This window comes from Thunnus maccoyii, chromosome 17 (genome assembly GCF_910596095.1).
Source record: "Thunnus maccoyii chromosome 17, fThuMac1.1, whole genome shotgun sequence".
NCBI classification, from domain to species: Eukaryota; Metazoa; Chordata; class Actinopteri; order Scombriformes; family Scombridae; genus Thunnus; species Thunnus maccoyii.
In genome coordinates, this window is record NC_056549.1 from 18463221 (window position 1) to 18491095 (window position 27875).

The 27875-nt window shown below is 42.9% G+C and overlaps 1 protein-coding gene across 1 annotated transcript; it reads right to left on the minus strand.

The window, feature by feature from the left end:
• Positions 1-396: 396 nt before the first annotated feature.
• On the minus strand, positions 397-27628 carry tulp4a (TUB like protein 4a). The gene is made up of 14 exons (XM_042391310.1): positions 26644-27628; positions 14214-14342; positions 13392-13553; positions 12658-12838; positions 8858-8965; positions 8555-8721; positions 7989-8213; positions 7554-7788; positions 6281-6425; positions 5481-5625; positions 5113-5206; positions 4392-4978; positions 1536-4280; positions 397-1365 (listed from the first exon to the last, which is right to left on the minus strand). The coding sequence occupies exons 1-14, from the start codon at positions 26893-26895 to the stop codon at positions 1249-1251; spliced, it is 5292 nt and encodes a 1763-aa protein (XP_042247244.1). The 5' UTR covers positions 26896-27628; the 3' UTR covers positions 397-1248.
• Positions 27629-27875: the final 247 nt, after the last annotated feature.

Sequence of the window (27875 nt, forward strand, 5' to 3'; positions counted from 1 at the left end):
AAATATTTCCTGTACCTTGCTTACATATTTAGTGTGGTCTTCAAGAGCAGGGACAGCCCACCCCTCCCTCCCTCCAACTACACACTCACTTCACAGAAGTGACAGCAGGTGACAAATCACTTCATGCCAGAGGTTACGTTGTTGAATCCAGGCTTTGGCGATGTCTTTCGCGCCCATGTCACCATATTGTAGATATTTCATTAAGTACAGGATACGTCAGTCAAAGCTATTCTGTACACCCCCTCCCACCTGAATTCTCCAGATAACACAGCAATATTCAAATTCAGCCACCAGTCTCCCAAATAAAGCAGGTAAAGTTGAAAACCATGTTGACAGGGTATGAAGATTGTATATCACAAACAATGACAATAATGTTAAAATTCATATAAGAATAGATAAACAACAAAATGTACATATAATTTAATCCATGAACAGAGTAACATTTCTTCGTCCTTCAGAGTCCCAGGAAACCATGTGGAAAAGACTGCAGCTCACCTCAGCTATTTACTACTTTACCTTCCCAAGTTTTTAACAGTGAAACACCTTTCACAACTGTGAAATGTGTGAACTCTTAATGCTCCTAGATGATGCATATATCTAAACCTCAATTCCAGCCTTAACAGACTGAGATGGTAACAAAAGGAATGGCAGAGAGCGAAACAAAAAGACCCTCCTACCCTCCACCATGTTAAGTCATTTAATAAAATCCTAAAAGCAAAAGCAGTATAATAAAGTGGTAACTGTTTCACTGAAGTTTTGTACAGCAATGGATTTCAGTGCCCAGTAGTACCTGTGCGCTCTGGGGAAAACAACTTTGATCTCCAGAGTGTGGTTTTCAAGTATTACTGCTGCCTCTTTTGAAAACTGCACCTTGACAATTCCTTTCTCAGTTAACCGATTGGTTATCGTGTCTATAAGCTTCTTCTAGCTAAAGCAGCATTTATTTGCATGATGATCACCAAAGCTCAGCTCTTTGGCCATACATGCATTGCAAGGCGCCACTGACTGCCAAACGGAGCAAATCTGAGGGCATCCTTGGCAAATGCAGCCAATGCTTATTGCACCAACTCAAATGGCAGCATTGTGTAGTGCAGCGTGATTGTATCTCTCTCTCTCTCTATGACCAGGGCTGATTTTAGTCTTCTCTCCAAAATCAAAGTTTATTAATCTCAAATGAAACAACTGTGCCCCTTCAAAAGATTGCATTAAATCCCAGATATAACTCAGGGTAAGTAGGGATGGGACATCTCATTTGAGGCGTTGAGTGACATTGGCTAAAGCCACTGCGAAGGCCTGCACAGCAGAGAAGGGATACTGGAAGTCCAGGATGTAGGCATTGCCATCAATCCTGCCAAACTGCATCACCTGTGGAAAAAAAAACAAAAAACTGTTAGCACAGGAAAAGATGGTGAGAAAATTTCCTGTACGCACAACAAATATTTAACGCCAACTTTCAAATGATAGTAGAACACTTGTAATTTCAGCACTAGGACATCACGCAGTGTGTGATATTTCTTGAACTAGAGCTCTCTTACCTGTCTGCCCTCCAGTTCAATTTGAAAGTTCTTGGCAGACTCCTGTGTGACGCGCCCACCAAAGTCCAGCTGGTAGACCTGCGTGGCTTCATTCCACAGTGGCTGCTTGTTGGCCATGACGTACACGAAACCTTGGCTGCCCAGCCCTCGGTCCTCCTTCTCATTGGCCTTTCGACACTTGATCTCATCCAGTTCACTGGCAGCCCGAAGGTTCCTCTTACTCTTCCAACCCTTCTTACCGCTCTGGCACTGGTTGAGCAGCTCATCCCCACTGATGAATAGTTCTGGCTCACTTTCTGAACTGTCTTGGAACTCACTGTTGGCAGTGGCCTTATTCAGTTTCTTAGCCTTTAACTGTTGCTCTTTCTGTCCCTTCAGCTTCTTTTTGTCCCTTCCTCCCAGCCGTGGACTGGAGATGAGTGAGTTGAAATCTCCCAGAGCCCTCCCCTCCTTTTTGGACTTGCTCCCTTCAGCCAAAGGTGGCACATTAGCCTCCTCAGCTCGACCATCCACCCGCTTGCGGTTCTTCTTGCTGAACTTCTCAGAGCGCTGTGGCACGGGGCTCTCAGTCAAGGAGAGCACCTCCTGGAAACTTTCCCCAGCCTCTGCCATGGCCTCTTGTAATCCTCCATGGCTTTGCAGCTCTGCTGGTGGTGGTGGAGGGGGTGGTGGTGGTGGAGGAGGTGGCGAGAGAACATTTTTGTCTGCCATGTGGGAGGCTTTGGGTGGTAGTGGCACTGCAGGACTGGAAATAGGGGGGCAAGAGTTATATGTACCCCAAGGTGTGTGGAGGGCAATAGGGGGAATGGGAAGCCCGGCACAAGCACTTCCTCCTGGATACATGGGAGGGAGAGGGCAGCAGGCTAGGTTGGTCAGGTTTGCAGGGTAACCCGGGGGTAAGACAAGTGTTGCATCCTGCTGTGAAAAGGGTACGGGTGCCACCACCTCCTTTGGGGAGGAGCAGGGGCGTGGTGACCCCGGGATGGGCTGGAGCTGAGCCCCAGAGTAGGCAGTTGCTGGGGGGTACTGGAGAGAGATTTGGTAGCCTGCAGCTGCTGCAGCTGCCTGAAATGACGCAGCACTGGGGCTGGTGGGAGACTTTGGAGAAAGGACAAAAGGCAGCCTGGATACATCCAAGTGCTGGGCTGGGCTGAGAATAAGGGGAGGTGGTTTGTGTGGCAGGGGGGGGCCAGTAGGGTTAAGCGTTGCTGTCCTTTCCTGAGGAACCCACACCTCCTCTGTGGCAGCTGGGTCCCACTGATAGGGAGGTGGGCGTTTGACAACCAGCCCTGATGCATCATTTCCTCCGAGTGCCAGATGCCTCAGTGACTGATTCAGTGTTTCATCCTCAGTAAATGCTGAATTAACATAATCGGCCCTGTCTCTGTTACTTACTCCTGCTCCTACAGATCCAGTTCCTTCAAGTGAGCTCAGCAGGTTGTAAGAGGACTGGGAGGCCAGAGGAGTAGCACTGTTGGAGTGAACAATAACTGTGCTGTGTGGTGCCCCATTCCCTGGAGGGAAATCCTGTCTGATTATAGTTCCTCCTGCTATTCCATTAGCGCTCCCTGGGGCAGTGCCTCCAACGCTGGATCCACTGCTACACTGACTGCAGGTGTATAAGGCTGTTGGCACCCTCTGCTGGTATGAGGCTGCTAGTGCACTACTATTTTTAGCCTTAGGAGGCAGTGGTCTAGGTGGGTCCAGCATCTGGGAAACTTTGAGAGCAGCCTCTCGGCTGTTCCTCCTGAGAGTGGCATGGATCAGACTGCTGTCAAGCCTCTGTCCAGGATTTCTGCCAACAGCACTGTTCTGATTGGCTGGGTCAGGGTATGGGGGCGGGTCTCCGCTGGGTATGGAATAGCGGGGCGCAGTGAGTCTGTTGAGAGTGGCAGAGGTGTAGGGCAGCTGGATCTTCTTGCCATCGGCTGAGGAGGATGATGAAGAGGTGACCCTGAGAGTGGCAGAGCTGCCAGGTCCCTGGAGGGTGTAGACATTCTGATTGCAGACAAGACGCGTTCGAGGACGACAAACTTCCTCCACATTCCCACTGCTGTCAAAGGTTGTTATCCTCTCATAACCCAGGGGTGTGGGGTACTGCGCTTGTTGCTGACCTGAAGGATAAAGTGGGAACTCTCCCTTCTTCAAACAAAGGTCACTAGGCTGAGTCCCATTGGTGCCTCCTCCTGCTCCAGATGCAGCGTTTGAGGCTGCAGTGGAGGCTGATGCCGAGGCAGCGGCAGCTGCTGCAGCAGCCACAGCAGCAGCCACTGTCCCAGGGTAAGGGGGAGGGGGGTTCATCTTGCTGAGCTCTAGAGGGGCACTGAACACCACAGTATCACCCTCAGCCAGCTGTGGAGCTGAACGAGTAGTCTTTATTTTTAGTAGGTGCTCGTGTTCACCTCCCACTGTTCTCTCAACTACCACCTCAGGAGGGTGAGGGATCTGGATTTGCAGTGCCCCCGTCTGGAGCTGGTGCACAGCTGCACCTGAAGGCTGTCCTGATGACATAGAGGGGACAGGGATTTGAATTTGAAGCTGCTGTTGAAGTTGATGGTGATGCTGCTGTTGCTGCATCTGATTCTGCTGCTGTGATTGCTGTTGATGATGCATTTGCTGCTGCTGTTGCAGCTGCTGCTGAATTTGTTGATGCTGTTGCAGTTGTTGCTGTTGCTGTATGTGCTGCTGTAGCTGCTGCTGATGTTGCTGCTGCTGTAGCTGCTGCTGCTGCTGCTGTATGTGTTGGAGCTGCTGCTGAATGTGCTGTTGTTGAAGCTGCTGCTGTTGTAAGTGTTGGTGCTGGAGCATCTGCTGTTGTTGCTGCTGTTGGAGCTGCTGTTGCTGCTGCTGAAGCTGTTGTTGGTGGTGCTGTATTTGTTGGTGGTGTTGTAGTTGTTGTAACTGTTGGTGCTGCTGCTGTTGCTGATGGTGACTTGGTTGTTGCTGTTGCTGTTGTTGCTGTGAAGGATGATGAGAATGTGGAGGCCCCACCATCAGGCGACCCATATCCAGCCCTCCAAAGATGACCTGACCAGGACTGGAGTACCTGGTGGGAACTGTGTACTGGGCTGTCAGGATGGTGTCCTGGCTTTGGTCTGAACCACCAGCAGCAGCCCCAGAGGGTGTTGCTGTGGGGTTCGTTAGAACATCCAGCTGAACATTTTGATTGGCTAGGAGGGACTGAACCAGACCAATGCTTTGGGCGGGGGACATGGCCTGTGCAGGGCTATGGATGGGTGCAATAGGGATGTTGACAGTGCAGGGTGGATTGTCATCAGCGCCACCAGCAGGGCCTGTGACAGGCAGGTCATCTTCATCCTCACTGAAGACGTTGGGGCTGAAGACAGGCAGATTGATGTAGTCCATGGAGATTTTACGCACCTCTGGCAGGTAGATGGTCATCTGTCTGGGCTGCAGATGGAGGAGGCTTGTCTTATAGATGACTGGGGGAGCAGGGGGGATGGGATAGAGAGGAAAGTGAAGGAAATTGGGAAATTGGATTAATATAATTACTTTCACTTGTATTTACTCATTCATTAAGTTTAATTAGCCAAAGACAAAGTTGTTGATTGGTTACCTGCACCAAGATTTGTTGGTAAGAATGTGGCCAGCCCCACTATCTTGAACTTTGTTCCCCAAATATTAGATGTGACCTGAGCAAGGTAATTTTGCTGGAAGACAGGAATAAAGAACAATGAAAGAACTATGAAAACATAAAAAACAACTAAATGGATACATTTAGTTTATCATTAAACAAATACTGCACGAGTGACTTGATCACCCTATTGGAGACAACAGTACAGCAACAGGGTCATTGATCCCTCACCGGCTTCCCACCCAACTCACACTGCCAACTGTGAGTTTGATGGAGTTCACAGAAAAGCTGAAAGCAACACCACTTTGAAGAGAAATAGTGAATTCTGCTCAAAATAATTTGATGTTTACCTGAGTTATGTCATCTAGAGGAAATTCTCTCCGTGTTAGACTGGGTGACCCAATAGACGGTTTCCGTATGGGTAAACGTGGTGACCTGGAGATCTCCTGGGTAGCGCGTGACAGTTTGGGTGATTTTCTGGGATCAATGTTGATCCTGTTGGTAAAGGGACAAACTAAGTCTCTACAGAGAAGGTAGCAAATAAAAAAGAAGGTTTAGGCATGCAGTGAACCAGAAAACAAGTGTAGAACATTCCATTAGAGTTATTTTTGGAAAGGGTTAATATAACAAGGGTTAAGATTTTGATCACAGGGCCATCATTGTGGAGATGCCACATTACTTGCAAAATGAATCAGAGGTATGATGTAGAGTCAAACTCATAGAGGACTAAATTATTGTATTACAGTATATTCAGCTGGAAAGTAAATCAAAAAGAGCAAAACATTTATTCAAAGGTTAATTTTTATGGTTGCATTTTGTTGTAGGATGGAGTGACAGAAATGTAAGAAATCTGAATTCATTCTTTATTTCTCTGCTATCACAGACACATCTAAAAGTAACCCCAAATAACTGGAATTTATGTGACCAATCAAGTGTTCAAATAAAAAGAATGATTATTCAAAATGCACAAAAAGACCTTTGACATTAATTTATTTAATATAGTGTGGCAACCAGCAGATGATGAAATACCTCTTGACCATTTCACATGGACCAGTGACTGCTGAGTCAAAGAATCAAGTGTAACATTAAAAGAAATAGGGAAATGTTAGTTATACATAGCATACCACAGTACACATGGGTGTCTGGTTACCTGGGCAGTTTGGGGGATTTGCTACCCCTGGATATCTTTGGAGATTTTTTGCCAACCCAGTCATCACTGAGCTCAATATCACTGGAGTCCGAGCAGTTACAGCTGTCAATCATGGCAGATATCAGACTGTTGCCATATATCTCATCTGAGGTGAGAAAACAGGATGGAGGATTTAAAGAGTGCAGTTAATTTTGGATAAATAGATTATGTATGTGTAGTTCTCAAGAAAAACTTTATTAAACACAAGACGTGGCGTTATTTGCTCTCTCATTTGCAAAATTCTATCATTGTGATGCAAAAGAATCATAATTGATTCAAGATGAAATGATCATAATCTTACTTTGTCAACTAAATCAGGAAGAAAAGATTGGGAGTACAAGTATGAGATGCCCAACAAAGTGGCAGTCTTTGGCAAAAAACAATATTAAAATAAAGTTGGCATTTCAGGAAACATTGAAATCTACTTTAACAACCTGTAAGCAAGAACCTTGGTGTTTAATTATACTTTTAACAAAACATGATGGAGCTGCAGCAATGTCCTTCACTTTTTCTACACATAAACATTTCAAACTATTGTTTGAGAAGTTTAAATTCTTCTCTTCTTCCTCATTCATATGGGGTCTGTGAAACACTGCTGCTCCAGTTTAGGGCAAGCTAATTTATTTGATGGACATTAAAGTGTGAATGGGCTGGAATCATTTCATGGCTGGCTTCATTTATCACTGTGTGGGGAGGGAGCGGGTTGATTTATGAGGAACCCAGGGGCCATCAGAGCCCCCATTAAGCAGCTTTTAATTAACATGGGCCCAGTCTGCCCTATGTGACTAAAACATACTCACTCTCTCAGTGCCAACTCAAGAAACTCAAAGAACTGGAAAAGTACTGGAGCAGGCAAATATGTCTGGGAGGAATACATCTAACAGTTTGATTTGAAGAGGAATAAATAGACAAACTGTAAAAACATTGTGATGATAAAACACAATAATATTGCTATTGATCAAAAACATACACAGGACAGAACCTCTCCTTTAGCAAAGACATGGAAGTCAAAGGAGAGGAGAGTTATAAGTTGTTACTGTACTTGTTTTATAAAACCATCTTAATGGCACTGCAGCTATAAATAACACGTGCAAATAGATAAAACATGCACCATATATTTATTAGCACCTACATAAAAACATTGCAATTAAGTTAAGCTGTCTTAAATATCCCAGGTCTTATTTGGAATATTATCTTTTGTCGGGGTTAATACGTGAAGGTAATTCCGTCTCACCTGTTTTTCCATCTGTTTTGGGGTCCATAATGACAAACTCTGGACGCAGTTTACTTATTCGTCGGCCCTTGAGGATAGGCACCAGACCCCCTAGGTACTCAAGGTACAGAGTGTAACAGGGTCCCCCCACTTCGGGATTATCCTCTGTCCGCTTCATTGTACAATGCAGACGCTCATTCCCAGCTGTTGGGTAGCTCACAAAATCACGCATGTTGTTGGGATCTGGGATGGGGGGCTGGAAAAGAAAACATATGCTTGTAGTATAATTAAAAGCTTCTCAAGTCACTGCTAGTAAAACCATTTTATCTAAGTATTTTGCTGTGAAAGTACAGCGTCTTTGATAGCACTGGTATGTTTCAAATACATAGCCTGGAAGTGCTTCACATTTATTTTTATGGTTTTAATGGATCTTAACAACCTCCTGTGCTGTGTTACCTTGATGGTGGGAACAAAAGCGGTGGTGACATAAGAACAGAGGCGGGAAGGCATGGTGAGCTTGGCAACATCTTTTTCCTCCTTCACTGCTGTGGCGATGCCCTGCTGGCAGAGTAGCTGCAGGCTGGCAACGCGGTGCTCCACTCGCACAATGTAGAGCGCCGGCCCACACGCCAAGAACAGACGAGAGTCCCGGTGACCCCAGCACAGCGTAGTGATGGGGCGCTGCAGGGAAGATGCACTTGAGTGAGAACAAGGCTCCAAATTGACCACAATATTTTAAACTTCACTTTGTTACTTAATGTTACTTGTTATATGTTAGTAGTTAGTTTACAAAGAGTCTACATAAAGTAATGCATTAGTATTTCCTAGGATGACATCCAATTGGAAGGTTTTCCTCCAACTGGTGGCCTCGTGGGTCTTTAAATACATATTGGGGAAGAGTCCAATCACTGACAAAGGAAAGTAAAATTCATAAAGTGCAAGTTTAAGGAGACAACTGATAACCTGTTTTAATAATTTGTGTATATATATTAGTCAGGTTTGAGCCTGTTGCAGATGATCACCTGCGCTGGCGTGTCCAGTGTGTAGATGTGTTCACCACGAACGTTGTAGAACTTGACAATGGCGTTCCTTGTGGGGGGAGGACAGGAAGGGTCGGGGGAGAGGAGGGTCCTCTCCATCCCTGCCACCGCAAGGAGGTCCCCCTGCGAGCACCACTGGACCACCACATCTACAGCACAGGAGGAAATGGTGGAAAAACCAGTGAACTAAGAACAACTGAGTGAAAGAAGCAAAGAAAAAAAAAAAGAAAGAGACAAAGTTGCTTGAACACTTGGGCCTGCACTGATAATTAGTCACCCACATACCTTTCAGACCAGTGTGGATGAGGGTGGGAGAGAGGTCATCATAGTTGTTCATCAGGCTGATGTCTCCAGAGGTGAAGCTGACTGTCAGCAGAGGTTTCTGGCTGTGCACTAAAAAGAGACAGAGGACAACACAAATATGTTAGATAGCCATATTGAGCTGAGAGACAGAATCAAAGTACATGTATCAACTGTGAACCATTCACCTGAGAACACTAAAACTAAATGTTTTTACATTTAAGTAAAGTGTTACTGATAAAGTGGGAGTCCATCCATGTATATCTATGTGTTAAGATTATACACAACTGTGCGGTGAATAAGATTCAACAGTCGATTCAACATCAATGTAATCTGGAGATTTAAGTTCATACAGCACAACAAAGAGAGTAACATGAAGGCTACATCAGCCCTATACAGCTCTAAAATTAGATTTATATGCCCTAGTGAGACAATCTCATCATTTAATAAGGGTAGAAAAGATTAGTTAATTAATTAATTACTCAATCGACAGGAAATTAATTAGCAAATATTTTGATAATCCATTCATCATTAATACATTTTTCAAGAAAAATTTCCAAACACTGCTTAGTTCCAGCTTTTCAATTGTGATGATTAGCTACTTTTCTTTGAGATTTTCTTTTTGAGATTGTGATAGGCATTTCTCACTCTTTTCTGATATTTTATAGATTAAAAAAAATGAATCAAGAAATCAATCAGCAGATTAATCAATAACGAAAAAAACAGCTGCAGCCATAAATGAGGTATCATCCTTGTCCGGTCCAAACATCTTGGTAACCTACAGAGGATGGGGGTGATCAATATGCATTTCCAGAGTGGGCCATAAAATAAAGGGGATGTGAGGAATGTTGTGTGTGTGTGCGTGCTTGTTTGTGAGGCCATGTGTGTTTATTGTACAGATAGTTGGGTTCTGTTAAGAAAGCAGCAAGGACAGTCCCACATGTTTGCCAGCTATAATTCATGTTCAGTGAATTTTCCACTGTGCCCTAATCTACACTAACACACACTCAGCAACTCTCACTGCTGCATTTGTTGCTGCGAACAAGTGGCGTTCTCAGTCAAGCTGCTATAAATAACACACCTTCAGACAACCACGCATACATTTTCCAGGAAAACATCCTTGACTCCGTCCTTTCTTATAGTCCTCCAATGACCCAAATACTAACACAAATAAACACAAATAAAATTTGCTCCTACTCAGCCCAATAACAGTAACTACTTCTCTAGAGTAATCAGTTTACAATGGGTGTTGCATTAAATCAGATATATGATGTTGCTGTAAACGCAGTGTGGTGTACTGTGCAGTGCAGTGATAACGGGTCATCATCATATGTCATGACAGACGGATCTGGCAGGCGGAGGAAGAGGAAGCCTGGTGTCTCAGTCAGGTTGTCGGCTTTAGAGATAATTTCTATCGTGGCCAATCAATTACTATTGACTAGTTTAATTAGTGAGTTAGAGCATAATCAGTGTTCCAGCTAAGGCAAGCACTTTTCAGCTTTACCACTTGGCCCACTGAAGGGGGGGGGGTCACACAGCAGGAGGAGGACAGACCCTCAGCAACACAGCCTTAGTAAAAGGGAGTAATTAAGCTGAGGAGAAAAGGAGGCAAACAGACAAAACAGGAACCAATAAAAATGAGGTTGTTGTGTGAGCCGGTGTACACAGTGAAAGCAGCAGGAGGGTGGGGGAAAGTCAGTGCTTCCTTTGAGAGACTGCTCACATCCCAGTGTACCATATACACACTGGAGTGTGTATCAAGAGGTACTCACCCAAGCTCCCTGTCAGTATGACTGTTCTCAATTACTTAATTATCACTGAATATATCTATTGGTTGACGGCAGAGGGAGCCACGTATAGAAAAGCTGACACTGCTTGTATCATGAGAGGATTAACGAAAATATCTGAATCATGACAATCTAAAAATAAGATACTCAGAGGGGAATCTACATGTGGGGAGAAAGTGTTTACCTTGCAACCTTTTTTTTCCCTCCTAGCTAACAACTCTGGTAATGAGGGCTGCTGTAGCAAAAACAGGCCCTGACGCTAACAATAGCATGCAGTCAACTGTGGCATCGCACTCAAGTATCAGGGTTATATCCTTGACATTGCAGGTAAACTTATTCCAGGGGAGTCTAAAATAAATTGTTTAATGAAAGCTCCATAGAAAATATAGACAGGATACACTAATGTATTATTTCCACTGAGGTGACTTTTTTTTGCATGTTACATTTTGATTCAAGACCATCCACTTATCACAGCCGTTACACAGAATCTAGTGACGCATGCCGTTACACTGTGAACGCTGCTGTTGTTATGACAACAACGCTGGCCTGCTTCTGCACCATAATGAGCTCGATCCCGACAAACAGAGGGTCAAGTGGCCACATCAGTCTTATGTCAGCAGTGCTCACTTTTACTGTGCACCTCCTTCATCTCCTGTCCTCCATGTTTCAACACAACCCTGTCATCTACCCTCCATTTAGTCAAGCTTTTATTTCAGTGCGTCTCACCTTCCTCGTCTCCACAATTAGCAGAGAAGTGGAAAATGGTTGAATAGTGACCTTCCAACTTCCGAGGCTTAATTAAATGACTCACATTACTTGTGAGTTTGAGATTAGCATCATAAATTACAAATCTTTCTAACTTTTAACGTTAATGAATATGAGGCTAGGTGTTTTTATTATGCATGCCTCGAGTTGGAAATCTTTCCCCTTCCCCTTGGACTAAGAGCACGAGGAAGCATTGATGGAGCAGTAAAAGATGGAGGAAAAGGCAGGAGGAGTTAGAATAGAAGCTCACAGATGGGCCCACATCTGCGTTCTTCTGCACAACACTACCTATATGTGAAACAGCTGCACAGCCCTACCTCAGCACTCCCTAGAGGCACTATGCCTTACTAGGTAAACCCATTATGAATTGACCTCCTATTCCACATCAGATTATACTCTTACATCATGTTGGATTGATCGCATGTCACTGGATGTGTATTTTTTCACTTGACGGAAGAGACACTTCTAACTGTGCCATTTTAACTGAGACTGGTAGAATCTTTTAGGCTCCTAAGTATATGATTGTGTATCAGCTCTGTCAACATGCTTCTGAGTACACAGCAGTACTGTGGTTGAACCTGAATGGAGGCAGTGTGGTTATTGACGGAAGACCGCAACTGCTCCTGATGTGCTGTTTCTCTCTATTGTGTTACTGTAGCTGCTGTGCTATACAAGTTATATTGCAAAGCCTGAGGTCCATACATCACTGCAGAAAAAGCTCTTACTTCACATAGGAGAATAAAAAGAGATTGGATAACATGTAGCTCTTGTTCCTATGGAGGTTAAATCTACTTATTGTATGTCGCACCAACTGTAAACTCAGTGTTTGATGATAAGTGATGTGGATTTAGACATTTTTCTGTCATTTTTGTCCACAGATTTAAATATTGTGAGGGAAGAATGGAGGAAAGAGTCATCCTCAATCATCATTAACAAAGTAAGCAATACCGGTTAGTCAGTAAGTAAAATTAAGTTTTTTTTTTTAAAGATTACTTTATTGGTCTTTTTGCTTTTATTAGATAGTTTTCAATGGAGAGGTAACCAGCAAATGGGTGAAGAGAGAGAAGGAGGGATATGACATGCAACAAATGATCCCTGGACAAAATCAAACCAGGGACATCGCAGTTATACGGTATGTGGATACCCCGGTAGACTAAGTTGAAGGTGGGGGAGGGGGTGGGGGGGGTTGCCACTGAATAACCTTCTACTCCAATCAGAAACTGAGCAGCATACCTTGTGGTGGGGAGTAGTCGTCAGAGTCTGTGTCGCTCTCACTACTGTCCTCGACCAGGAAACTGGGGTAGTTCCAGGACATGCTGACGATGCCATCCGACTCATGCAGCAGAATGTGGGCCAGCATGCGCCCATGGCAGTCCATCACTATCACCTGTCCATCTGCAGTACCAAACAACACCTAGAGAGGAACAGTAAAGACTTGTTAGGAAGAAAAACAGACGAGGAAACAAGTGACAGGAAATTATATTGGACGCAAAAGACAGAAGAACAAAGATGGAAAGAAAGGCACTTAGAAATAGATAAGGAGACGACAGATAGTGAGCAAAGCCACGAGAAATGCATATCACAAAGAAAACAACTTAGAGAAACAGACTCAAATGGGATGAAGGGGATGAACAAAGACAGAGACACATATACAGGCTGAAAGCTTGATGACGTCCAACCTGAGCTGACAATTTAACAGCATGAAAGCAAAAACGCAGTCGAACAAACCCATAGCACATTCAAGACAGAGAATGTTGGCTGTCACTCACAACTACTCTCCCTCAGGGCCAGTCTCTGCGCTCTGAATGACAAGTCTACATACTAAAAGTGGCAAATGAAAACCTAAAACTTCTACATCTATTAACATTCAAAGGCTGGCAGAGTGCTGAGGGAAACCTTTCTTTGTGTGTGTGTGTGTGTGTGTGTGTGTGTGTGTGTGTGTGTGTGTGTGTGTGTGTGTGTCTTACCTGCTGGTCATCTGGGGTCCAGATACCACAGGTGATCTGACTTTCCAGGTTGATCTCAGAGGACCAGTGTCTCTGCCCGCTGACTGATCCCACCAGGACAAAGCCATCACGGTAGGAGATAAGAGCTTGGGTGCCATCATGGGACCAGGTAAAGTCACTCACCTACAGGGCGACATGACATGTTGAGGATGAAATGATGTTAATGACAGAATGCTGAGCTCATTAACAGCTAGTTATTAGATAGTTATTGGAAAATTTCATCCTCTGATTTCAGCTTCTAAAATGTGAAGATTTGCTGCTTTTCTTTGTCATATATGATCATAACAAGTTGCAGATGCCACAGTAGGCTCTGGGCTTTTTACTATTTTCTGGCATTTTATAGACTAAAGAATATTTTAGCCCTAAAGTAAACATTGTAAAATGCAATATCTATCAAATTACTATAACTGCTGACTGTAAAATTACTAATTAGTGTTTTAGGTGCCCTACTGCTCTCACTAGCGGCTATAAGGATGGTTGGTCATTCCAAATCACTTCTCTCATAGGATGTAAGGAGAAGCACAGCCTCTAGAGGCCACTAGTGAGGCGTTTAAACTCTTACTTTGTAGCTACTAGTTTTATCCCTCAGTACTGACAGTGATCAGTGCTGTTAAAATACCTTAGAATAAGGTAAATAAAAAAAACATGGCTTCCTGAACACAATTTTTATTTCTTTACATATTTTCCATATTCTGTGTCTGTGAAAAGTATAGTCGCCGTAAAAAAAATGCATTTTTAATCATTGATTTATTTCATGTCATATTTCTGTGTACTAAATCTTACCTGAGCTCCACGGTCATTGACCAGCTCCACAGACCAGCGGCCCTCATACTGGATCCAAACAAAGATCCCTCCGTCTGTATCACAGGTGGCCAGTTTCTGGAAGGGCTCATTCCACCGCACCAAGACCACCTTAAAAGGCACACACAGAAACAAATGAAAGGGACAAAAACAATGATTAGAGAGACTGTCCAAAAAAAAAAAAAAAAATCTAGATTGTATTGTATGCAGTTTAACAGTGACCTCGTTATTACAGAGACCTTTCTGTGACACAGCTTTGGCCCTTTTCCTACAACAGATAATGTGAGACAATCAACAACAAAGTGCCCTTGATCAAGACACTGAACCCTTGCCTGCAGACTCATTATAAGTCGCTCGAAATGGGAGCATCAGCTGAATGCCTTAAATTGCAGAAAGTGAAATCCAAGTTCCCACATTTCAATGAGCTAAATTTAGCATAGAACTAGATGAAAATATATCACAAAGTGGGTTAACCTCATTTTGAAAAAGTCGCAAAGGAGCTGCTAATATCCTGAATATTACAGACAATAAGATCCAATTATTTCATCTCCTATCTGTACCACACTTCCTTGATTCTCACTTGATTCAAGCAGTAGTTGATAGTGTATTTATTTTAACACATTCTGTAGGTTCTTCTATTCTCCATTTTATTGAAAGCCTTTAGTTTGTTCAAAAGGAATTTGAGAGAAAGTGAAATATAAATCTTTTGAGAGAAAAGTGACAGTAAGAGACGCAAAGAAAGGACAGCAAGAGGAACTTCATACAAACAGAAAATACTATATTGTGATGAAAGTGAAGATATACAGTACAGTAAACTGTAAAGCCACTAATAGCAGTGACTCATACATGCATGAGCTTCTGTATTTGCCCGGAGGTCAGTGGATATACAGTAGAGATGGATCATTATACACCCAAGGAATGAGATGCAGAGGAGGAAGGTGTTAATCACTGATACAGCGCAGATCAACTTGTTCGTAAACTCTCTCTTTGTCAGTGTCACCCATCCCAAAGGCACCCATTACAATCTCAATACACCACCCCCCCCTCCCTCCCCTCTCTGTGTCTCTATCTGTCTGGTCTTCTGTAGCGTGACTCAGCCTATTCCCAGAGGAATAATCCTGAGCAGGGAGCAGCTCTGCTCTCACTGAGTGAAGCACGTGGGCCTTACATGCTCAAACACACAACACAGGGCAGGTTTTAGCAGGGCTTACGCTCTCTGAGTGCAAGTCCAACAGATCAGTGGCTGAGAGTTGGATAAGCCAGCCAGTCTTGTTCTTTCCCCCCCTTAACAACACCACCCCACCCCCACCCACAACAAACACACACTCCCAATCTATCCATGGTCCAGTGGAGCTGCAACATTAACTTCTTGTTCCTACAACAATTTTACATTCCACTGAGAAGAGAAATAGTTACAGAGAAGTAAAACAAAAGGTAAATAATCATTTTCTCTCTAGCTGGATACTTGAAAATGTCTTTTTACATGCCAATGCCACTTGCATTAACAAACCCATCTCAATTAATAACGTCCTTAGGGAAAAAAAAGACACTTTCTGCACAAATAAAAGTTAAGTACGAACAGTATTTTTAAACAAGTATCTTGCTAGATAGTGAGGGTTGCTTCGGTGTTTCTTGCAGAATTTTAGAATAAATGATTGAATTTTTATGAGATATAATACTAGGTGTTTTACACTTCTGGGAAAATGAGAAAAGATGCTACATCACACAGCAAAAGCTCGTATTTAATGAGTATAAAGCATTTTTTTTAAACATCTAATAACTACATTGTTAAACTCTTCTGAGCAACTGGTTGAATGATTTGTAATTACTCTGAGCAGCAGGTCGTAAGGGAAAATGCTGTTATGACAAGTCTGGGAAAGGAGGTGACAAACAACCCGATGGGCCACAATTAGGGACTGATGTGTGAAAAAGAAAACCTCACTGTTGCACTGCAGGTCAAACACCAAACTGTAGTGATGTGTCGGTCGCAAACGAGTCAGCTCATTGAGTCGGCTCCTTTAAGTGAATGATGGGAACAGGCTCCCGTATGAGAGCCGATTTCTTTTTTTTCTTTCTTTTTGCAAATTAGGGTTAGGTTTAGAGCCATAAGATCCGGCTCCCCTTCAAAAAGCTGTAATTCCCATCACTACCAGGCTGAAGTTAGTGTGATTATCATCATTTGGACACAGGTTTTACCAAATATATTCTACATCAAGTTGAAGTTAGTTTGTACTGACCAGCTGGACTTTTATCATAATAATGTTATTAGACTGGGGGCAATAAACAATATTAAGACGTCTCTGTGTGCATATTTGGGGTGCAACGTTTCAACAAGCCCACGGTTCAGTTTGTATTGTGGTTTTTGGGTCGCAGTTTTGGTTTTGGTTCAGTTTATTTAGATAATTTGATAATATATGAAATCAACAAATATTCTCTCAAAACCAAAAGTGTTACTTAGCCTATCAAAAAAAAAAACTAAAATACTTTTGGTGTAGCTACATTTTTCACAACATAAATTCAGCCTGTGGTGGGCACCATTCTGTTTTCCCTCTCGTCACTGGTATACTGACAGTTCATTGGACAGCTACTCTCTGGGGAGGGGGATGGGGAAAGGGAAGGGAGAATCCTGCATGCACACAACGAAACAACTTTTTGTTTCCCTGTGGAACTGAAAAACTGAGGCTCATGTGCAAACCAGGCCGTAGTTTGTGTAGTGAACGGTCTGGTTGTGCACCCCTAGTACATACACAAACACACTCTCTACAACTCAATCGGCAGTCTTAATTCATTTGAAATGTTTTTAGGAGTCACAGCCTTTAGCCACATGCTGTTTGTATCATGTGAGAAATCACAGGTATGTTTTGCTCAGGTGGGTCGACCCTCTAAGGAAAGTAATATACTAGACAGTTGTTGAGTAATGCTACTATATAAACAGTCCAATGTTTCTATGTAATGACAGCAGCAATGCTAAGACAACTCCAGTTACCAATCATATTTATTCTGCAGGGTTTCTAAACAATTCCCTATTTGTCAGGGTTCATTGTTGAATGTCTTCAGTGATAAAACACAGGGTTATCCTCGGTGAACTCAAAGTGATCTGTCACACACAAACGTGTATATGAATACGCTGTGTACAGCGATGCAAACAACAGCCCTCAAGCATAATGAGTGTACAGTAGCGTTCATCGCTCTCCTGGCGCTGCTCCCACAGCAATAAGATGTCCTATGAGTCAGATTTACTGTGTTTTCACTTTCACTCCCAGTAGTATAAATCCTAATGTTGCTCTATAGGTGTGTCCCAGCTGGCAAGCCGCAGGGAAGAGAACAATAAGACCTGCCCTGTTGCAGGTCTGCAGCTAAGGTCTCTATGTCACTCTGACTAAGTTGACCATATTCACGGACCATTAAAAAGAGGCTTCCATCTATCATTCAGCCACACCTTCTGCAGCACTGCTCACTGAGCGCAAAGCTGACATGCTTCGGCGGTAGCGTTGTCAAAGATAACAAATTTCCGTGCACAAGGATCTCATTGGAGGAATACAAATCCGTGTTGTTACTCCACCCGTGCACTGTCTGCAACCTCTGGTGAGCAAAATGGATTTTCTGGATGGTATTATACAACCTAATTCCAGTCAGTGTAGACATGAGGCTTTAGATTACGCAGGAGCTACAGTTTGCGCACTTCTTCCATCATTCATACGTTATAGATACACTTACGGACAAGGGCCAAAGACAAAACAAGAGGACATTAGCGTAGTGAGTACACATGCTGTGTCTTCCCATGTGTGCGCGTGCTTATCTACAGCCCCATGAAGGTGAGAATAATCTGTATATGTGTGTAAATTTAGCTTAGTGTGGAGATTAGTGTGAGCTGGTCAGGCATCCCACGAGGGGGACAGCTGAGCACCTCACCGTGACGCAGCGATCTGGGAGATCAGACGTCACATGGAGACGGATAGGATAAGAATAAGAAGCCACAGGACACTCTGGGGGGCCAGAGGGATCACAGGCAGAAAAGGCACATGCAAACAACTACGGACTTGGAAAGTGTCCATCAATTAGCATCTGCTGCATGGTCAAACAGCCAAGTATGAATGAGAAGAAAATAACACAATTTGACGTTTATAAAATTACACACAGTTGTAGGAGGGCTGCCTAAGGCCATATGTTTAAAGTCAGGGCAAAGCATATTTCCTGTCTTCATCCCCTCCCAAACAAAACCCAGTAAGAGAACAAGAGACTCCAGATTTCCGATCCCTTTAATACTACTCTTTGGCCGGCGCTTGGCCATTGACAACTTCTGCCTGGGAAGTTGGCACCGTCTTCTATTCTGCGATTGTCTTACTGTTGCTAGGACTTACAGACTGGGAGCTGAGCTGACCCTAGCAACTTAACTGAAGAGACCAAATCAAATCAAGGGACAGCTTTGGGTTGCATTGGAGTCAGCAGAAGTGAGAGGACACGGTGACCGTGCAGTGTCACAGTGGTGTAGTCGTGAGCACACGGGTCCATGGCAACACCCTGGCATGGAGGACTTTGGTTATGCAAAATAAATTAAGAATAAGCAGGTTTGGCTGGTAGAAAGGAAATCTGCATTGCAAAAGCATAGCTTAAGATTGCTTTGTCACATTTTTATGAACAGATTGTTTTGTTTTTCTGCTCACATCTACACACTGCATGCAAGATGTAAATGAAATGCATGTACACCTGCTTTAAGTAAAGCAAGGATTCATATCCTAAATAAGCTCCGAAATTGTTTTACACATATAAAAAGATTAGTTTAGTTCAGTTAAGTTCAGTCTGTATTTTCCTTCTTGGGAAACTTGCAGCAAGGCATTAAAACAAATAAAAAGAGACTTATCATCAGTAAAGCAGCATAAAATACACCAATTAGAAAAAGTAGCATATAATAGCAGTTATGAAAAGACTATTTTCAACATATTGGCCACACACTACCAGCTGTTTATGAAGCTGCTGGGATATCTTGACTAATGACACAACAATCATGGGAAAGTCAAGACCACCTGGCCAGCCAGCAGCAAGAAGGAAAGACTCTCCCCCTTTCGCTCCACAACCCCCTCTAACTCCTCGCATTCTGGATCTGACATGATATTAAATCAGACGCAAAACTCAATTAAAGAAAAGCGCTGCGCTGTGCTGACACAAAAGCAAGGAAGCCAGAATGGGCAGGGAGCGGGGCGGGGGAGTGATTTGCGGCGTGAGAGAAAGGGCGATAGGACGGGACATTCAGGGGAGGCAGAATCTGAAATGTTTACGAGTGGAGCAAGCATGTGATAAAATCTTAATCAATATTAATATCTGATAATAGCACATACAGGTTATTACTGAGTGTGATGTAAAGCTTGAGGGAAGTAGCAGCAGGCAAACTGTGTACTCTGAGTACTGGCCAGGTGGACACACTGACTGTGCAGTTAAATGACTGTATAACACTGTGTTGTTGTATAACAGTTGTTGCGTATGTGCCACACATGATGCAGACTTTGCATTAGATTTAAAGCCAAAAGATTAATATAATAATAATTTAATGTAAATAGACCTACAAAGCGTGTAAGTAATTTTCATGTGTTGAACCGATGTCAATTAAGGTCTGGCTGCCCAGGTTTTACTATAAACCCCTGTGCACTTCTCAAATGGTGTACTCATAAAAAGAGCAAGCAAGTCATTTATAATAATGCCATGATGACTAATCATTTTTAGGGCCTGTTTTATAAAAACTCTAATGGTTTTATGACTGTTTCTTTCTGACGCAATAGACCGTGGGAAAGAATCATGGCATGCAAAAATATCTCTGTAGCATCGTGAGACAATAGCTTGTCAACAGTTTGCTAAGCTGTAAAGTTTTTGATATTGCTTGTGTGTTTCTGAACTGTATTTATTCACCCAAATGGGTTGAGCTGAATCAAAGAGGAAAGTTTGTGTTATGCAAATGCAGCACATCCCTGACACATAAAAAACATAAATTAACATACACAATACAAAAACACATACATAAGGAGTGTTTTGCATACATTCTCATTCTTTGTCTTCCCAAACTGTTTGTCACATACATGTAGGTTGAAATAAGAAGTTTTTAACCTGCAAATGGCACAACTGTAAAACAAAGTGTATCCAAGTCTGCAGACATGTCTGTCTGATCCTTAACTGCAAACACCGCTCACAGCAAAAAGAACCGGTGCTGTACAGGCCACGCTGTCTCCTATTAGAAAATTTCTAGCGAGCAGACAAGTACACCTGGATCTGAGGAAGCAGGCGAGCCTCAGTGTTATGCAACATGTCCTCTCCAAGGATGGATTAGCACAGTAAAGCCATTTCTACTAAGCACATTTACTGAAACCATTTTAATGCAGCGCAGGGGTCACATACTCTTCGATCCCGAGCAAGGTTTCTGATGTCGAGAGGTCAGATAAGGAGAGAGCAGTTGAAGGGTACTCGGGAGAAAAGTGTGTGAAGGCAGGGGAGGAAATCATGATAGAAGGAAGAGAATGATGGAAAGCTACAGTGCTGAGGAAGGAACCAAGAGGCCAATTTTATAAGTATCTGGGCACAGTTAGTCATGTAAGCTGAAGTGGGTGACATCGAGAGGACAGTATAGGGGGGGGACACTGAGCCAGAAATGCAGCACAGACCATTAAAAGTGATGACTGAACTCCAGCGTTCCTCAGCTTGTATCGCAGGAAAAAAAATAATGCTGCATTCTGCTCATCTTGCAATCCATTATTATGGTGCCCATTAAGTCTGAACAGATGAGCCAGTTGCACTGCACCACAAGAAGTCATCCAGTATCCTCTTCCTCCTCCCTGCCCATTTAAAAGAGCTGTGCAGGTCTCAGATCAGTGCTGGTTCATGCACAGACCATCAACTGGCTATATAAAATGATTTATTTATGAACTTTTAACGCATGAAAATCTCACAAAAATAAGAGGCAGAGAGGGGGGAAAAAACAAAAAACATAGTGTTGGGGTTCATCTAAGAGAGTGACTCATTCTCTCTGATCTATCTCTATCAGCAGCATTAGCAGAAGAGTACACAGACCCCATGAAGTTTGAAAGTCAAACATTTTCAGACAACAACCTAAAATTAGAGGCACATCAAAACCAAGTCACAACTTTTCAGCACTTTCTACTGAAAATGTGCAGCCGTAGCCACACTGATTTTATTAACCCAAAGTGCAAACAGGTATACCTTACTCCTCTGATCTTTATTTATATGTCAAATAAATTAGCGTTTCTCTACTCGCTCCAGAACTAGAACAAGGAACAATCAGGGAATATCTGATCAAACAAAAAAATCAGGGCAGGGATCAGCATGTAGGCCACACAAGCCCAAAGAAAATGAACCGTGAGTTCAACCTACATTGTGAGGTGGTAAACACGAGCTGGTGCCCTGGTGTCATTGTCTCTGTTGGATTAGGCTCTTAGACACTGTCCCCCTCTGCCCTCTCAAAGAGCCTAGATCTGGCCTCAAAGGGAAAACCAATAGGTGGGTCTCCTTGCCTTTGAGCAAGAATCCACCCATAAGACTCATGGGAGTAGCAGCGGGGTGTGTTTGAATGTGTGTTTTGAACTACCACGGGTGCACGACATGTTTCAGCAGTCGCACGCAATTCCTAATCCATCACTGACAGGAATCAATAAACACAATGACATTGTGCTGCGGAATTTATCAGGGAGCATATTTTTAGCAACCAAAGTAAAAATGTCCACCCTTGAGACTGTCACTTAATGTTCTATTTTCTCTTACAGTGTCCCATGCTCAAGAAATAAGAGTCAAACCGTTCTTTTGGGCTGCAAGCAACTACTACTTACTACTTAGCTCACAACTTGGAGCTGATAATGTTGCAGCAATAAGGAGGTTAATGCTTTGATCATACCTCGTTCAGTATGTACAGTAAATCAGTTGTGTTGCTGCAAACTGTGTGCAGAGATGTTGAAAAATGCTAAGAAAAGTGTATTTTTTTGGTCCAATTTTCAAAATGAACACTAATATATTCAGATTTTTTTAATAAATAATGGAATTAATGATTATACATGAGTTGAAAACTAAAAGAAGACAACGCAACTACTTCCCTGCAACACAGTTGATCTGTAATTGGATGGTACCAGAGTAGCATCTATTTTTTGCATGAAATAAAAGCACTTTTCCATCACATGTATGTACGATTCTACCATAAGACAAATAGCACAACTAGCAGATGACAGGATTCTGACAGACAATCTGCCCAAAACCTGAGCTGCGGCCAACATTTCCCTTGTCAACATGCTGACAGTCATTGTCAAGCTTGTCTCGGATATTCAGCCCTCATGGAGAACAAATGGACTCCTGGTGACTAGCTGCTCACTCTGTTCAGCATCTGAACGCATTGTAATGAAAAAAAAAATGGAAAAAAAACAAAAAAGCACCAGATTGTCAAAAGAGGCGTTGATCTATTCTGATGCACGTCCCAGAGGGATTATTCTGCAGCATCAGAAGTACAGTCCCATAAAAAGATGTAAAACATATTGCTTTCATCTATTTTCAAATTTTATTTAAGTGTGGTGCAACTGACACGTCTACTGCGAAAGGTCAGCAGCTCTGTTTAAATATAAAAATAGTATTAGGACATTTGACGCCAAATTTCATTCCATTAGAACTTTTTTTTTTTTACTTGTCTGGCTGATTTATTTTTAGTTACTCTCCTGTATCACCAAGCTGTCATGTAAAACAGCTATAATACACAACAGAGAAACATCAACAATCTGATTAGTTAGAATAAGTTTAATTTAATGACAATTAAAAATACAGATCATTCAGACTAATTTCAGCTGCTAAATCACAATGACTTGAACTATAAGCACAGTTAAACCATATTCCTATTCACAATATGAAATGTACCAGTAATAGGCCTTCACCTGCATTATAAAAGGCTCACCTCAATGTATTCATATGTGATCGCACAAAAGTACATCATGATTATGTTTATCGATATTCTACTACTGAATATTGTGACTTAAAAATGTAACAGAGGTCTGAGGATTTCTGCTAAGCAACCGAGCCTCATGAAGAAAAAACCCACAAAGCACACACAGAATATAAAGTAGTGCGCTCCTGACACACACTGTGGGAGACAGAACAAAAGGAGCAAGGCTCCACATGCATACACCTTGCTCCCTTTGAAGCTGTTACCTTGTAATTATCTCTCACCCTGGCTGAAGGGGAATTAGACACAGAGGAGGAGGAGGATGAACCTTCATCTGGGATGTACTACAGGCCTGGGAAAACCTTTTCATTATCTGAAGAAGATCATGAGGGCCTTCAGAATAGGTGCTACAGGTGAGCTTCACTGGCGCATAAGATGCCTTTGGGGGATGCTTTTATAAAGTATCAACTAGGGCCGTGAGTGGCAACCCTTTTTTTTTTTCATGTGTGGACTCAAAAGAAAAAACAAACCCCTAATCCAGGCAGGGACAGCTCCTCATACTATGGGAATACAGTCCGCTCCCTGTCTGCCCTGTTCTTAACAGATGTCTGACAGCTTAAGAACCGCCCTTTAATTTACTACATTGCCCATATTGGGCCAAGTCCAAAAGATACATCCATTCAGACGCTCACTTACATTAGAATGATCTCAGGACACTTGGGGTCTATACATCAACAGGAATGATGGCCAAACTTCAGGATATTGGTGTGAGTATTGATCTTGGCAGGACTGAACTCCTTCAGGATGACTTCATGTTGCATTTTTGTGTGTGTGTGTGTGTGTGTGTGTGTGTGTGTGTGTGTGCTCATTCATATCATGACTCGAGCTAATTTACGTGAAAGGACACCCGTCACCGGCGACGACAAGTGTTCAATGACAGTGCTGACGTTTAAAGGACGGGACTGTCAGGGGACGCGACTGCTTTTTTTTACTGCTGAGCGAGCAGCTTTCGAAGACGAGGAAAGGTTACCCACATGCGTTGACGTAACTCTTTCAAATAAGTTTAAAAACAAAATAATGTTGGTGTGAGGAGAGTTTTTAAAATATATCCGATACCCAGACAGGACTAGAGACTGTATTATATACCAAGCTCCATGGTGTCAGACTGTATACTGCAAACTGCTTTCTCTCCTCTCCTCATAAGAACTGGGATGGAAAATGACGCAAGTGAGTGAACAGATCTGTCATAACTTGACAGAATTCATTAGGCGGTGTGATTTCCACCACTGTCAGACACCCCAAATTATGCATAGGGTGGACGAGTGATGGATTTCACATTTCCGAAAGCATTTATTTATTGCTTTATATCAAATCTGGAGAGGACATTACTACTTTTATTACTGGTCCACAGATAAGGGGGCAGTGGAGAAATGTGCATTTTTCCCCTATAGCCTCCGTAATAATTGCAGAAATTTATCTAAATAACGTCAAAATTGTTTAACATCCAACATCTAAATTATAGAGGCAATTGAATGGTGCAATGTTTAACTTTGAGAACACAGCAAAGTGAGGCAGGCCAGTGTGAGCTTCAATCCAAGTCCATAAAAAAATTAAAACATGCTGCACACCTCTCCTGCATAACACCGTGCTTTATTTACCAAACCCTGATGATGATGATGATGATGATGGTTTGACATTCAAAAACATTGGGTGAATGAAGCATGATGCACTGGAGAAGAGGTGCAGAATGTATTTTAATTTTTGATGGACTTGCAATTGAATAGTGAACAAAAACGAGCAAAATATAAAATATTACATTTTCAGAAAAAGTATAAGCTGTCAAGTTATGTTTGAATCATTGGAGGAACATCTGTTGCAACAAAGATGATGCAACAAACACCAATATCATACAACTTCCATCAAAGTGATACTGGTAACTTTAACACACAACAGTATGTGTGTCATAGAGAAGCTGCTAAATAGGTGGATAAAGTCACATTTATATATATATATGAAAAAGGTGTGTAAATCAGAGTTGTGTACTGTGTGTAACCTCCTCCACACTGCATAAACCACAACAACAAAAGGGAGAATTCAGTACTTGGATCACATTCAAGTGGGCAGAGTTAAATGACATTTCTGCTGTGCTTCAGTCACTCTCTGTAGGGATTCATCCACTCTCCCCTCAGCTGCCTCATGGAATGCTGACACAGCACCTTGCTCCATCTGACCAGCAACAGCTACACCCACTAAAAGAGAAAATGCAACCTGTGTGCAATCTCCACTTGTGCCAGCAATGCTATATACTGACAGAAATATTCATACACACGGAGGGCAACAGACCCGCATGTCTTTCCGATAACAAATTAAATGGCCTTGATGCACTGGTGGGAAACTTTGGAGGGCAATACCATGGTGAGAGATAAGAGCAATGCCAGGGAGTGGAGCGCTGCAATGTTTTGACTAGGAACAGCAGGGTGACCTAATGCAGGGATGACAACCCACTATGAGCTGTGGTGGACTGAGATAATACAGGTTTTGCCTCCAACCAAACACTACAGAAAGTGATTTCACCTATGACATCCCCTGTTCTGGTTAGAAATGTGTAACAATCAGTGAAAGCACCTGCTGTGGTGATCGGCTGGAAGCTTAAACTCAACACTCTCCGCCCGCTAGGATCTGACACGCCTAAACTATAGAGAAACATCTTTTTACAGAGCAAGATGCTGTATCTGTTGGCAAACACCTGCCCTAAATGAGTGTAAACGCTCACAGCATCAAGGACACTGTTCTGCATCTGACCAGCCAGGAAATGGACAAGAAAACCGCTAAGGCTGTGCTCTTCCATTATATTTATGTGAACCCAGATTACTACCGGTAATAACAAAATAATGATTTGCAATCACTTGCATCCTATATGTAAAGGATTGAGGAGGTTTGAGAACCCTGTTTGAAGGGGATCGATGGGATCAATAATCTCTCATCATAAGAATAAATTGAAGAAAATTATGTTTTGTTGCTGTGAGGTGTAGAGGAGGATTTTTTAAAATTAAGAATAAGGGTGGAGGTGTAAATGAACTGATTAAAAAGTGGTTGACTACTTTATTTCTGCAAAGCTTTGTAATGTATAGTTTTATATCTTTAATAGATTATACATAAGAAATGTAGCTTTTGTTTATTGAAAAATTATTCAGAGTATGGGGAGCAGAGGAGAGGATGTATTTATAGACAATTATGCATCAGTTAATCAAGAAATGAATCAGAAGAATCAAACCCTTGAAAAAAAATCACCATAACTTTCAAGAGCATCACTAAATTGGTGTACTGGTTGTTATGACATATTAATATTGGCATAATCATCGTCAGGATGTCACACTCTTTCAGATGTTTTTGTTTTTCATTTTTTTCCTTTATTTGATGGTCAAAATTACACAGAGACAGGAAACGTGGTAGAGGGGTATGTCATGAAACAAAAACAAAACAAAACAATCCTACCTCACTGTTGTGTCCTCTTAGGTTGAAGTTGACTCTCTGCGGGGTGGGTCGGTCCCGTCTGCAGTGGCTGGACGTGAACGTGACCCCGACAACTCCTCGGCCGTTCCCGGTAGCGAGCCAGCCTTCCTCGTAGTAGCGCTTCCTGCACACCGGCTTCTCCTTCTCGCTCTTGGGCACCCGGCCTTTCCAGGACAGGCACATGATGTTGGAGTCGCTGCAGAGGACCGGGCCATGCTCCACGGCGGCGAACATCCCTGCGGCTCTCTACGCCCTCCGTGGATGAAAAAACTACCCGGAGGGAAGGTCGGAGTTCCTTCGGGGAGTGGGGGTGGAGGGGGGGTCGGTACCGTTACGAGCGCCGCTCCTCCGCTGAGGTTACAGGTGCGATGTCGGATGTGAGACAGCGACAACGGTGCATAGTACTTGCGATTTCCCTCGGCTATCTTGGTGATTTGCAACTTATTAAAAGGTGATCAGTGAAAACTTCTCTAAAAGCACAAATGAGGTCACAAAACTGGGGACTTGAGCATTGCTAGATTGAAGATATATAGCTGCATACACAACAAAAGGCACTCTTTGAAGTCATTTTGATGTATTTGACCAGTGAGCTGCCTTGTTGATGCTGTCTCAATGACAAGGCAACAGATGAGAGTACCAGAAAATGATTTAGAAACCCACTGTGGCCAGACTCATGTCAGCTGATCACGAACAAACATCCACGGGGAGGGAAAACAGTATCTTGTAAACTCATAAACTGGCAATCCATTCAACACGTCCCCAGTGCTTTCTAGTCGATGTTGAGTAACGTTTCTGTCCAGTTCAGTGTGTCATTTCATGGGCACCGCGTCCTCCTCATACGATCCCGGCTGTGAGTGGTGAGAGGAGGAGCAGGGACTCCTCTCCATCAGCTTTCAGCCCGCAGGAGAGGCGCTTCCCCCGGTAACGTCATCACGTCAACCCGCCTCGGGTATCCCATGGAGGACTGCTGGGTGAGCCAGAGAAAAAAAAGGTTGTCAACACACAGACGCTGTAGCTTTTAAATAAACAAGTGTTAAATATAAATAATGACTGTTTTATAAAGCGGACAAACGGACGGCGTCGCGGTAAGCAGCCGGTTAAAAACGTTAAGAGCACTCACCTGCCGCCTACAGCCGTTAATTTAAATATTCATGAGCTGGCCTAAAATTACCTCACTTTTACCGTTAACTTACTTACGTCTCCCTGAGCAACCA

Coding starts and splice junctions, on each gene's coding strand:
- tulp4a (XM_042391310.1), bottom strand. CDS start 26,895: ATGTTCGCCGCCGTGGAGCATGGCCCGGTCCTCTGCAGCGACTCCAAC. Junction 8,966..12,657: donor CGACTACTCCCCACCACAAG/GTATGCTGCTCA, acceptor GTCTCTTTTTAG/TGCACAGCCAGAAACCTCTG. Junction 5,626..6,280: donor AAATCCCCCAAACTGCCCAG/GTAACCAGACAC, acceptor CTTTACCAACAG/GATCAACATTGATCCCAGAA.